General features: G+C 40.6%; 1 protein-coding gene across 1 annotated transcript; it reads left to right on the top strand.

Annotated features, from left to right (window-relative positions):
• Window positions 1-11,410: 11,410 nt before the first annotated feature.
• Window positions 11,411-12,814, top strand: LOC138949868 (uncharacterized). Its single transcript, XM_070321652.1, has 2 exons — window positions 11,411-11,829; window positions 12,173-12,814. The coding sequence occupies exons 1-2, from the start codon at window positions 11,680-11,682 to the stop codon at window positions 12,812-12,814; spliced, it is 792 nt and encodes a 263-aa protein (XP_070177753.1). The 5' UTR covers window positions 11,411-11,679.
• The last annotated feature ends 1,828 nt before the right edge of the window (window positions 12,815-14,642 follow it).

Below are 14,642 nucleotides of genomic sequence, written 5' to 3'. Positions count from 1 at the left end.
GTGTCTGTGTGTGTGTCTGTGTGTGTGTGTAGAGCGATTCAGACTAAACTACTGGACCGATCTTTATGAAATTTGACATGAGAGTTCCTGGGTATGAAATCCCCGAACGTTTTTTTCATTTTTTTGATAAATGTCTTTGATGACGTCATATCCGGCTTTTCGTGAAAGTTGAGGCGGCACTGTCACGCCCTCATTTTTCAACCAAATTGGTTGAAATTTTGGTCAAGTAATCTTCGACGAAGCCCGGGGTTCGGTATTGCATTTCAGCTTGGTGGCTTAAAAATTAATTTATGACTTTGGTCATTAAAAATCTGAAAATTGTAAAAAAAAATAAAAATTTATAAAACGATCCAAATTTACGTTTATCTTATTCTCCATCATTTGCTGATTCCAAAAACATATAAATATGTTATATTCGGATTAAAAACAAGCTCTGAAAATTAAATATATAAAAATTATTATCAAAATTTTTTTTTCGAAATCAATTTAAAAACACTTTCATCTTATTCCTTGTCGGTTCCTGATTCCAAAAACATATAGATATGATATGTTTGGATTAAAAACACGCTCAGAAAGTTAAAACAAAGAGAGGTACAGAAAAGCGTGCTATCCTTCTTAGCGCAACTACTACCCCGCTCTTCTTGTCAATTTCACTGCCTTTGCCATGAGCGGTGGACTGACGATGCTACGAGTATACGGTCTTGCTGAAAAAGGGCAGCTACTTGACTAAATATTGTATTTTCGCCTTACGCGACTTGTTGTCAGATTAATTTTGTAACGTGATGTTGATGTTTCAGGTGAGACAGGGCGAGAACAATGGCGAGCAAGCAGGGAGGTAGCGGGGCCATTCCGAAGACATCACGACAGGTAGGCCGCTGTCACCGTGTTGTGTTGTCCATAATGTTTCCCATTGTTTTGTTTTGTCGATCGTGGTGTCTTTTGCATACTGATTTCTTGTGCATAGCATTGTATTACACTGTCCAAATTATATTGTACTGTCCAAATTATTTTTTACTGTCCAAATTATATTTTATTGTCCATATTTTTGTGTTGTCCATTGCATTGTATTGTCCATAGCATTGTATTACCCATAGTGTTATATTATCAATAGCATTGTACATGTATTGTCCATAACTGTCATTGTAATGTCCATAACATTGTGTTGTATATAGCATTATATATATATATATATACACGCCCCTGAGGAAGGCCTGGCAACAGGTCGAAAATTTGGGCTGCCACTTGAAATTCTTTGTTTGGCTTTTCTTTTCCTTGATTTTGTTATATGTATATATATATATCTATATCTCACCCATTGCACCTCGGTATAAGCAGACCTAACGTATGGATGTTTTCTTGCTGAACAGTAAGGGAACGTATACTGTGTGTACTGTCAGCGTATACGGTAGTATGGTTCGAAGCGATGTCTCCTACTCCAATGACTGATGAGGAGTGACAGTCAGCATAAAACTGTTATCGGAAACAGCTAAATTATGGGGTCCCGGGTAGCTCAGGTGGTAGAGCACTGAGCTTGTGATCGAAAGGTCGCTGGTTCGAATCCGGGCCGGGACGGACACGGGTCAACTTTATGTGCAGACACAGAGACTGTATTCATCTTCCACCCCGAGAGAGAGAGAGAGAGAGAGAGAGAGAGAGAGAGAGAGAGAGAGAGAGAGACGTGTGATTAGGAATAGCCAGACCTATATATATATATGTGGGCGTCTTCAATCTTGGCACGGAGAGTGTGACATTTTGTAATTTAAAGTTGGATTGTCACAAAAATTGGCATAGTAGTCCGTTGTTCTTAATTTAAACTGAAACACATACTTTTCAAGAGAAAAAAGCAATATTTTTGGCAGTTAAAAGTCCGTTAAATCTCATTTTTAAGCCGATTTTTGTGAAATTTGGTTAGTAGGTCTGTTGTTTCTAACTGAATATCATAACATACTTTTCAAGACAAAAACCAAAGTTTTGGCAGTTTGAAAAACCGTTAAACCCCATTTTTTCACCAATCTTAGTGAAATTTTGTAGGTAGATCTGTTGTCCCTAACTAAATTTCAATTCAAACTTTTGATGAAGAAAAGTAAACTTTTGTCCGTTAAAAACAGTAAAGGTTTGATATTTTTCTTTGATTTTGACAATATTTGTTTGATAGGACCACAAACCCTGACTGAATTTAGATATACACCTTTTAAGAAGAAAAACAAACTTTTGTCAGTTAAAACCCATTATATCTCATTTCTGCACCGATTTTGGTCATCAGACGTTGAGGTTAAGCAGACTGATATTTATAGACTACTCCAACAGGATCAAGCCTGGTACAGGTTCACAGGCCAAATACCTGAGTGTACCGGCTGAATAACAGTGTACGGGCCGAACAGAAATATGTACGGATGACGTCACGACGAAATTACGTATTGTAATGACGTTCAGCGTTCCATTTCGTCATTTTGAAGAATAAATTGCATTGAATTTGCTTGTCAAACCAGTAGCCATTTGGCGGGTCCATGGTTCGGAACATCTATTTTGAGTTTTGAACAAAATTCAAACAAGCCTTGCAGCATTTCGATTATATATATTATTTTTTATTGATTTTACTGAATTTTATTTTATTTACCGATTTTGTCATTCAAAATTCACTGTTTGGAGAGTAACATGCTTGTGGTGTGTTCTCAGGAGTGTTTTTTCCAAAGTCAAATGTCTCTTGAATCTTTGGGGTATGGCAACATAATGATTTCATAAGAGACATCCATAGTGTGATTCGACTTGCTATTCACAGCACAAAGAAGCCAGTGAAAATGTGAGTTCTTGACACCATTTGTTATTGAATATGTTAGTGTATGTGCTTTGCTGGCCTTAGATGATTCTACTCTCATATTTTCTTGAAAAATGGATGTACGCAACCGACTTTTTACCGTGCCTGTTTAGGCGAAATGCCTTGTCATTTATCAACTTTGCATAGCATCATTTAACTTTCATCCTTTGTGGTATTTTCAACACCTGTATCGCATTTGAAAACTGTAATTTTAACAAACGAGCACTTCAAAGTTGCGTGTTGACCGATGTCACACATTTCGTCGCCATTTTGACTCGGATTGCAAAAATATATTATAAATTCACAAGAACAGATTTTTGTAATATTGAGCGTTCATTTTATTAGTAAAATGCCTCAGAAGGCAAATGAATAACATTTGGTTCTGTCATATTTGCAGCAATGTGTCCAAACACATCCCCAAAGTTGTACACCTATCAATTTTTGGTCTGTGCTCAGTATCAGAGACGCCCACATATATATATATCTAGTATCTAGTTATTGCATAATTTCGTACAGCTCATTTCAATAAGGCTCCAGTTCTTACCACAACTAGGCACCCGTTTGTTTCTCTCTCTCTGTTCAACAAAACAGAAACTGCATGTGTATGCACAATATTTGTGTTTTCTTTTTCTGGAGAGATTTCTTTCATGGTCTCTCAGTTGTAGAAACGATTATGAGGCCTGTCTGTTTGCTGTCTGAGTGCTCTGAGCACTGTAGACATAGAGCACTGAGCATATACGGCTTCTCTGTGTGTGTGTGTGTGTGTGTGTGTGTGTGTGTGGGCAACACCTGTGGATTGTAGAGTTCTGTTTGTGATGTGGTCTGGCGGTTTTGGTGTGTATGTATGTTCTGGCCTTCCTTTGAGAAGCCATAACAATTTTTGAAGGGCTTAGAGATAAACTCCAAATTTCTCAATCCTGTTTGAGTGATCTTCGCCTCCAAAGGTGATTGTGGTGTTTCGGCACTCGGTTACATTCGGCGTCGTCGACAGGGATGGGACTCGACATGATATGTTCAGGAATGGCATTATGGCCACTGAATCATTTTCGTGCTGTTCCCATTCCACGAATCTGGGAGGGACCTAAGCTTGGCGGGTCCATGGTTTGGAACTTTGGGACAAAGTTCATTCAAACGGGGGCGGGTGTGACAGGGAGACTACCGTCGCCCTTCACAGCAGACTCTGCAGAGTTGTTCGCCTTAGAAGTTGTGAGCTATTTATAGCTCGCAAGGCAACACCTGTGGATTGTAGAGTTCTGTTTGTGATATCGTAAATATTCTGCATCAAATTTGGTGGGCATATTCAGGTGGACCCCGGGCACAAACTCCCGGCGAAGCCGGGTATTCCTCTAGTTATTGCATAATTTCGTACGGCTCATTTCAATAAGGCTCCAGTTCTTACCACAACTAGGCACCCGTTTGTTTCTCTCTCTCTGTTCAACAAAACAGAAACTGCATGTGTATGCACAATATTTTTGTTTTCTTTTTCTGGAGAGATCTCTTTCATGGTCTCTCAGTTGTAGAAACGATTATGAGGCCTGTCTGTTTGCTGTCTGAGTGCTCTGAGCACTGTAGACATACAACACGTACATTATCACAACAGAGGACACTCCCATCAGAGACTATAGAGTATACAGAGACGCGTCATCCTTCTTTGCGCTGCGGTGCGAAATTGAGACCGGCCAGCCCAGCGCGGGAAAAGAGCCACACCCTGCCGCACAAGGAAACTCGCGTTTCGCGGCTGCTGTCGGCTGTGTTTATATCACGGTTATATTAACATACTGTCTGTTCTGTCCGGCTGACAGTGCTGCAAAAAGTAACTGGATGAAAAAATATGTTTGTTTGTGAACATCCTTTTTAATTGACCATAAAAACACCGCAGAAATGGTATAGATTAAAATTAAATCACATTTTCTTGGGCAATATTCGCTGGATCGCTGTAGTTATGCAAACATGATTCAAGTCAGTCTCTTTTCACGACCTAACCGTCGTTATTTTTGTGTGTTTTAATCAAATACAAATACATACTGAATACATGGTCAGTTAAGCCTGAGAAAATATGTCAGGAATAAATCGTTTAACGAAATAGTTCCCGGTTAAATCGGTAACTAAGGCATTTAGTCTATTTGGTGTCACCCCAGCACATCGAAACTGAAATGGGTTGTCAATTACACGGAGCTAAGAAGTTATCATGTAAGGAAAACTGTAATTCTTGTGACCAAACCGGCTGACTTTAAAGAATCTTGATCGATCGATGATTTTCTTATTTCTTTTCAGTTGCTTCTTTCTTGTTCAGAAAGCTCTCTCTCTCTCTCTCTCTCTCTCTCTCTCTCTCTCTCTCTCTCATTATGGCAAGATTCCGAGGTGGAATAACAGAAGTATTTGTGCACGTTAATCGATATAAGAGAGACGATGCGGATATGTTGTTATGCCCCTTTTTTCCAGGGAAAGTAAAGAAGATGAGTTTTATTTTGTGCTTTGTTGCCCCGCACTTCGTGATTTGCGATGCCAGTTTATTCCTGCTAAGTTTTATAGAAACCCAAGTTTACACAAGTTTTCTATGCTTTTGGCATCTGTGAATGAAGGTATTGTTCGAAAGTTGTCAGCTTATGTGTACAAAGCATTTCGGCTACGTAGTGTTGTTATGTCTTAGTTCATGTAAGCCTACGGTATATTTTATTTGAAATGTAATGTCTTAGTTCGTGTATGAACTATGATTTATTTCATTTGATTTGTGTGCAAATGTCATTATGTCATTGTATATATGTTCACCCCGCCGTCATTTACAATCAAAACATCAATCATGATAAATGATACTAACGTTCGCAGCTGCAAGCCGTTGTAGATCTACTCTATAACTCCGCGACGGCCGTGTCAATCAAACGAGATGGTTATGTCTACCCTAATCGATCACCGACCGTATTGCCACTAGATCAGTCTATCAGTTCCAGACTTGGCATGCCGAAATGAGATAAAGTAGAGGAAAAATAAATCTTATACATGTGAAACTAGTACCAACATGCACAGCTTGGACTGGTTTGAGGCTGTAGTGTGTACATTGTGTGTTTTCACTGTTCCGGTAGAATAGATCTACACGCAGTTCGACGCTACAACTTTTACTGATTTTCCAACATTTAACGAGAGAAAAATTGAAGAAACAATCCTCACCTACTCTCTTCCTTGGGAAATTTGAACATCCTCAAGCCTTTGGCATGTGCGTTTGAGCAATTGATGGCCGAACACCATGCCCCACTGCGTTTTCGCGTTGGCGCGACCATGCTTGTGCAGCACGATATCACCACTGCTGTGGAAAGAGAAAGTAGGTGGTTCCATGTTTCCGCGTGGTGGCGCCACTGGGCTTCCGGTCTCACTTTTCAGCACCGTATGGAGCGTCTCTGTATACTCTATAGTCTCTGCTCCCATTGTACTTTCCAGGCGTGCTGCCAGTGCCACAAGCGATCACGGTGCATCAGGCAAGGGGGGTGTCACTGCCGTGCGAACTGCACCAACTGTACCAACTGTGCTGCTAAACGCTGTTCGAATCGCGCCGTTGATCTGGTACGTCATGGGTAGCGGTGTATTCTCTCTCTCTCTCTCTCTCTCTCTCTCTCTCTCTCTCTCTCTCTCTCTACAGCCAGGCAGTCAGTCAATGGCCGCACTTTCAAGTGCCTCCTTATGCCTGGCAATGTGCAGCGCCCCAACCTCCTCCTCGACCCATGCTGCCTCCACCCTACATGCTTCAGCCACACCGGCACTCAGTGCCACTCCACAATTCATACACTCATTCATACACACCCATACCCCCGCAGCTCCAACAGTGTTTTACTCCACACAACTACCACAGCACAGGTGCCTCTACACTCGTGTAATTAGAAGTGCCATCAGTGTTTCCCTCCACACGGCTACCCTCAGCACATGTGCCGCTTCTCTTGTGTAATCGGCTAAATACTGAATGTGTAGACACATTATTTTGTGAGAACACAAGAGTGAAGAATAACTATGCATCATTCTAGACGTGTGGGTATGTGTGTGTATGTGTATGTGTGTGTGTGTGCGTGTGTGTGTGTGTGTGTGTGTGTGTGTGCGTGCGTGCGTGCGTGCTAGCACGCAGGGGTGTACTACGGGAGAGAAAGTAGAGAGAAACTTTACTGTATGTGGTCATTCGTCCTTGTAGTAACTGTGTTCATAACTATTTTACAAACGTTGCCCTTGTGCAAGGGTGTGAGCATAATCGCGCGGCCTTCATCATATTGAGGAATCTTCAAAGTAACTTTGTTAACTGTTTGTTCTACACTGAGCTGCAGCTAGAACGTGCTCGCTTCTCATAAGTGCCTCAGGTCGGTCACGCTATATGGACAGCATTGTGCGTTGTCGTGCCCTGAAGCCATAGGCTTTTTTCATCCGCATGGAAAGCGGCTGGTGTTTGGACGATATTGTAGTCTGACCACGCGATGCATAAATGAGATTCTACTTCTCTGTGCAAGACTTATACTTTTTTACAGCATTAACTTTGACAGTGAGCTAAATATTTGCATGAACTACCGGCTTTGGGCCGAGTTTGTGAACTTTAACCAGTGACTGAATTTCACCAGGACTGTTCAGCATAAACTGCTTTTAACCTTGTGTCTCCTTGTTTTCTGTGAACATTTTGTTCATCTTGTATTTAAGCTTACATAAATATCTAGTATCCTGCGTTTGTTGTGGGAGTTGCTTTACCTTTTTTTCGGTCACCCTTCATTTTTAAGCAACAATTTCTTTATTTTTGATAGCATACCTTTGTGTGCTGCTATCTTATTCTGTATCATCCTGTTCTAAATCAGTAGCAACTATAGTTACTCTGATCTATCCCGGGAGTGTAAGTGGTGAATGCCAATTAATCCGACTTGTTTGTTACAATATTGCACTTCGTCCTAATGTCAACAACATCAAACACTGTTCTCCGTATAGGGCATGTAAATATTTATCATTTAGTCAACAAAGTACATGATGTCTGTGTATTGCTGAACCAGCAACCAGAGCTGGTACAACTCTTCGGTGTAAGTGAAACGCGTCTAGATTCGCGTATGTAAGACAGCCTTGTTAACATTCCGAATTATTCGGTTTTACGACGGGACAATGCACGAGTAGGCCAAACAGGCATCGCTCTTTATGTTCACCAGTCCATTGCTGGCATTGTCAAACGTAGAACCGATCTTGAAGATGACAATGTTGAATGTCTGTGGTTGGAACTGAAACAGGACAAATCCTCTCCCTTGCTTATTGGATATCTGTATCGTAACCCTGCTCAGTGAAACGTCAAGGTGGATTGATGATTTTGTTTCTATGATGGACAGAGTGAAGGCTCGTGACAAAAATGTTGTATTGCTTGGCGATTTTAACATTAACCTACTCAGGCCTCAAACAACTTGGTGCTCAACCACTGCTCTGTTTGGTCTTCATCAGCTAATCGAAACCCCTACAAGAGAAACAAATACTTCATCAACCCTTATTGATCATATCTATACTGATAGTAAGAATATCGTTGCAAATGCGCAAGTAGTGCATTCCAGTTTTAGTGACCATCATTCTGTTTTTTGCTCGGTTTCTCTTAGATTGCCAAAATCACGTCATAAAGGCCACACAACAATCGAATACAGAAGTTTCAAGTATTTTGATGAATCTGCCTTTTTCTTTGACCTTAACCAAGCCCCATTTTATAGCGTATTCAATTGCAGTGACGCAGAGGGCGCTTGCAATACTTTTCACGATATTTTGTGTTCTATAATTGATAAACACGCACCACTACGTCAGCATAGAGTGAAACATCCCCAGCTTCCCCCTTGGTTAACCTCAGACATTATCGAGGCTATGGCGATGCGGGATCATTTCAAAGAGCGCAACATGAAAACAGAGTATAAACTGCAAAAAAATAAAGTTTTGGACACAGTGAGACAAGCAAAGACAGAGTATTTTAATAAACTAATATCTGAAAAAAAGGGATACAGCTACAATCTGGCGAGCAGTGAATCAAATTCTTGATAAATCTAGAAAGGGATCAACCAATTCTCATTCACAAATATCTCCAAATGATTTTAACAAACACTTCATTTCGCTTGCAGACAACCTAAAATCTTGTCTCAATCAGAATGATTCCCTTGATACGGATGATTGTCTTGAAAAATTAAAAACATTCTGTGGACAAAAGTTGAATCAAACTGACACGGTTTCTATTCCTCCAATCTCAGTGCACGAGCTAGGAAAACCGATAGAACAAATGGCGAACAAGAAGTCAATGGGTCCAGATAAGATTCCAGTCAAGCTGCTGAAACTTGCTTTACCTTACATTGTCGATTCCTTAACTTATGTTTATAACCTGAGCATACAACAAAACGTGTTTCCTTCTATTTTAAAGTGTGCAAAGGTATTACCACTTCCAAAAAATAAGGATCTTACAGACCCAAACAACTTTAGATCTATTTCCCTCTTACCTGTTTTTATCTAAACCCTTAGAAAAGCACATACAAAAACATTTACTGGCATATATGGAACAAATGAATCTGTTTCATCCTTTTCAGTCTGGATTCCGCTCGAAGCATTCCTGCCACACCGCCTTAAGCTCTTTATGCGAGACTTGGCTCTCAGCAATAAACAAAGCAGAAATAACGGGAGCGTTGTTTCTGGACTTTAAGAAAGCCTTTGACCTAGTAGATCACTCGCTTCTACTGAAGAAATTAAAGTGCTATTTAAAAGACGACTCCGCCTGTGCCTTTTTTGAATCGTATCTTTCAAAACGGAAACAGTATGTGTCCATTAACTGTAAAACTTCGTCAAACGAGTTTGTCAGGAGTGGTGTCCCTCAAGGGTCTGTATTAGGACCTATCTTGTTCTGTATTTATATAAATGACTTACCCCTTCATGTGTACGATGAAAAAGTTAGATGTGAGTTCTTCGTGGATGACTCTTCTGTTCACACCAGTCAAAAATCTTTGGAATCCGTCAACTCTTCTCTTCAAACAAGTGTGGATGAAATCACTGAGTGGTGCGTTTCTAATGCAATGATCATTCATCCGATTAAAACAAAGAGTATGGTGATAACCACGAGACAAAAACACCAGTTAAGTCCTTTACTATTACAACTGTCAGTTGGCTCAACTCAAGTGCAGCAAGTTAGGGAACATAGACTATTAGGTGTTACCATTGATCAAGAGTTGAAATGGCAAACTCATCTGAGTAATATTTGCATAGTAGTATCAAAGAATTTGTACCTGTTATCAAAATTAAGGCATTACGCCGATTCTGAAGCACTCAAAATGTTCTATTACGCCCACATAATGCCTCATATAAACTTCGCTTCAACACTTTGGGATAACTGCAGTGACGTTCATTTAAAAAGACTCAATTCCCTACATCGCCGAGCTGCAAAACTTATTCTGCATGATTTGAATAGGTCCACGGATGATAAACTAAAGCTCCTGAATTTCCTCCCCTTGAAAGATCAGTTGACGTTAAACAAGGCTGTGTTCATGTATAAAATTCTAAATGACGACTGTCCTAAATCCGTCGCGATATAACCTTGAACGGTTGAAAACGACGTTAAACACCAAATAAAGAAAGACTGTCCTAAATATTTGCAATCACATTTCAAACATGCCACAAAAAGATATGGGTCCCAAAAAATCATCCCTCCTATACCTCGCATAGACCTCTATAAATCGAGCTTAGCCTTCTCGGGAGCGTTTCTCTGGAACTCCTTCCCCCAACAAATAAGAAATGCAACGTCAGTGAAAATGTTTAAGAGACAGTCACGTTCACACATCATTCGTGAATGAAATGTCTTGTTTGATTGTTATTTTGTTGAACATTTTGTACTAGTGTTAACGGATGTGTAGCTGATTTGAGCAACTTAATTCTCTACAATGAAAGGTTTAACTGTGTCAATGTAATTTTGTAATTTTTGAGTTCTCCCTATATAATTCCTTAAATGCACATTGTGTTGCAATCCATACAATGTAATTCTGTATCTTATATGATTGAATTTTTATTTTTTATGTCCGTCTGTCTTTATGTGTTGTATAAAGGACAGGTTGGAAGAATAGGCTTTGCCTAAAACCTTTATCCTTTTGTAATAAAGTTCTGAGTCTGAGTCTGAGTCTGAGTCTGAGTCTGAGTCTCTCTCTCTCTCTCTCTCTCTCTCTCTCTCTCTCTCTCTCTCTCTCTCTCTCTCTCTCTCTTTCTCTCTCTCTCTCTCTCTCTCTCTCTCTCTCTCTCTCTCTCTCTCTCTCTCTCTCTCATTTATGACGATCGCAACAGCCAAGTTGATGGTTAAGTGTTTGAAACCCTGCCACCTGTTTGATAAAGAGAAGAGATGTTTCGATCTCCCATGTCACTCTATTAGCATACCTGCTTGCCCCCCCCCCCCCCCCCCCCCATTGAGGCACAAAACCAAGTAAACACGGTAAAGGTCCTGAAATATATGTCGGTGGATTATAAAAACATGAAAATACCAAGCATGCATCACACGAAATAGAATATAAGTTATATAGTTAGTTAGTTAGCTGTTGCTTTTCGGGTCCAGCGGACCATAACAGGTCAAATCAGGACCCCAATAGAGTATAAGTATATGGCCGACGGAACATACGGCCAAGCACATACAATCCTCTTCGTGCAAAACCACGAGTGTACGTGGGCGTTTCAGCCCACAAACGCACAGAAAAATAAAATAATGTTTGAACATTTTTTTCTGAAACACGTTCACATACTATTGCATAACAATAAGGTAATAGGCTACACGAGTCACACTATCTAAAACAACGCTATGACAGAAGTGACGGTTATATCATGCATATTACATATATGAACAGTGCTATGACAGAAGTGACGGTTATATCATGCACATCACACAGGGACCGGCTGTGGAATGTGCTCCGCCGTGCAGTACCTCTGGGTCACCGGGGAACCAGGCTGCCTTTCCTGCCCCGCCCTTGATGGCAAGATTACAGGAATCAGAGGATCAAGTGTTAAGGTTGTCAGACCATGAGGTAAATTCATCTCAGAAAATAACAACAACACCAAAACCTCATATTCTAAGACTTGAAATTATGTTTGAAATTAATAAGGTGCATTATCATTTGATTTTGTGCTGTTGTTGTTGTTGTTGTTATGGCTTTTTTCTGTGTTATTGTCTTCTTTTTCAATTTACACCATGGATCAACTTTCTTTTAACAATTATCTGCTGTATTCAGTGCAAATACTGTGTGAACCACCAACGAGACATCAGTCCCCGTTAAGTCACTGTATTTTCACCGTCTTCACTGTTTAGTTATAGGTTGTGAATGGTACTAGAAGTGAGCAGACAGTACATCATCATGTCTTTGATTCCAGAGAGAGTTTCTCAACGCCTGGTTCCCTCACCTTGAGAGCGAATCATACATAATCCCCCCGGCTCACATTGACACTGTGCATGAGAGAATGGTATATATCGGAGAAGGTGAGCGAATCCAGGTACTGAAAACACAGCAACAAATAGACATAGATGAGAGTAGAGAGGTCATGGACACTGTCCGCATAGACAGAGTGCTGAAAAATGTCCACCACTGCATGAATCAGATAAAGAACAAAGCCGCGAGAGAAAAAGAAATTATGGTACTTCTGACCCAAGCTAAATTTGGTGTATATGGTGCTGATACCCAAAGCATCTATACTGGTGCAGCCGCCAGGAACACGAACAGCGTCAAAGCAGAGCCGTTGAACCTGAAGGAGGACTTTGTTGACCTGCTCGTCATACATCGCGAGCGTGGGATAATGATGGCGGCAATCATACCTCAGACAGAAGACGACCCCCTTGCAGTTCAAGAAGAACTAAAGAAGGCCGCTGCCTACCTGAAGCAGGCCAGAGATGTTGTGAGGCGCTCTGTTCTGGGTGACCTGGTAACACAGCCAACCCTCCACCAGGCCATTGTCCTGCCCGACACAACGAGACGCTGTCTGGAGGAGGTGCTGCTAAACATGAGCGATGTAAGTTAACTCTTGACCTACACTCGCTCACACGAGAAAGTTTCCATATTTCACACAATTGTAGGTTAAGGGCTCCTAATATGGACCACTTTTTGTTTCATGCTGATAACTAGCTTGTTTTCTTGCGAAGAAGTTTCATTTTGTGTTTGGTAGTCCTTCTCTCTTAGGTTAACCGCTAGGCCTAATTAGAGTGAAATAGCTTTGATATATATTCAGCAAAAATTAAATACAGAAAAAAACACAAATGGTCCATATTAGGAGCCTGGGCGCCTAATATGGACCACTAAAGCGGCCTTCTCGAATCACTGTAAAAAGCCCCCTATACTTCAGAATAACATGATACAACTTAGTGTGCAAGTCAGACTAATCAAAATATGCTTTAGATTTATCTGTTTCGGGTTGATGAGAGCATTATTTGAAGCACACCAGGAAACTAAAGAAACTCATCAAAAACAGAGTGAAAATAAGTGAAATTATCAACTTCCACAAAAAGAAGACTATTTGTGATATATTTTTTAAATCTCGAAGGCTAGTTATAGGTTATTTCCAGCAAGCTTCTGAATTGATTAATGAAAATAGCATTTAGCTTTTATTTTCTTCGATTTGTTGAAGGTGGTCCATATTAGGGGACTCACACATACTTTGAGATTTTGCTATTATTTTTTGTTTGCAGTAGAAACTCGGGGTCAACACTGCTAAAATGTAACAAATACGGTCTTAGCTGTCATATGTAGCAATTTTTGTGTGATAAAAACTTTGGCTGTGGACAGAAACGAGTCCGTTTTAGGCGGCAAATTTAGAGTGAACCCTGCCAAAAGTGAAAAAAAGAGAAAAAGCCTAACGGTTTTCAGGTTTGTGTTTCTGCAACTGTTTTGACATGTGAAAGTTATCCAGAGAGGGTGAATACAGCCAATGAAATTGTTTTGAGCGCTCTAGCGCCGTTAGTTTGTCAGAACCGGAGCCGGTCCATATTAGGAACCGGTCCATATTAGGAGCCCTTCCCCTAGGTGTTAATAATCAGCAGACATTACCAAAATGTAGCTTGTTTCGTCAATGTTCACAGTAATAGCATGGAAATGTTTGCTGGACAAGAGAATCACCACTGAACATACTGAAGTATTACAGGTAACACTTTTGATCAAGTTTTTGTCGATTATTCTGATGTTAACGTTCTCTTGAACATTTAATTCATGAAGCTAAAAGAGGATTTTTTGGGGGTTGAACTTCTTTTTTTTTCTTTGGGGGGGGGGGGGGTTAAGTCTAAAATGTGGGATAGCTCAGAGGTTATGAACAAATAATCTTCAAAAAAAAAAAAAGAACAAAAAAAGGTCTTATTGGGGGAGGTCAGGCATAAAAGGGGGGTGGTTGTACAAGAAGGGAGGGACTCTTGTGGGAGTGGTGGTGGCGGGAGTCTTCCATGGGGGAGGGGGGGGATCCTAAAAAGGGGGGGGGGGGGAGGGTACATTGTTGTGGGACAAGACGAAGGCGAGTCGAATGAGCATTATTTTGCTTTTTATCTTTTACTGGAGCTCACAGAACAGTGACCTTGAATAGTAGACGTCATGTTTTTTTTCGCGAAAACGACGTCACTTGTACTTTGCGTAGCCTAATGCGCGTCACCACAAACAGGGAAACTCTTTTCCGAAAAGATATTTTGCTTGTGTCCAGAAAGTTGTCTTTTAGGCTGGTAAACACTGAAACAGGAATGAAGAGATTTCAAACTCAGGTAGGCCTAATGTTACACCGTCGTTTTGTTGATCGTGTATTAAACCACCCCTTGTGCCATTTCCCGCATTGTTTACAGTCCGTGTGTGTTGACCTCAGTTACAGGAGTTGC

The sequence above is a fragment of the Littorina saxatilis genome, linkage group LG16 (assembly GCF_037325665.1).
Source record: "Littorina saxatilis isolate snail1 linkage group LG16, US_GU_Lsax_2.0, whole genome shotgun sequence".
In the NCBI taxonomy this organism is placed as follows: domain Eukaryota; kingdom Metazoa; phylum Mollusca; class Gastropoda; order Littorinimorpha; family Littorinidae; genus Littorina; species Littorina saxatilis.
This window is presented reverse-complemented; position numbering and strand designations above follow the sequence as displayed.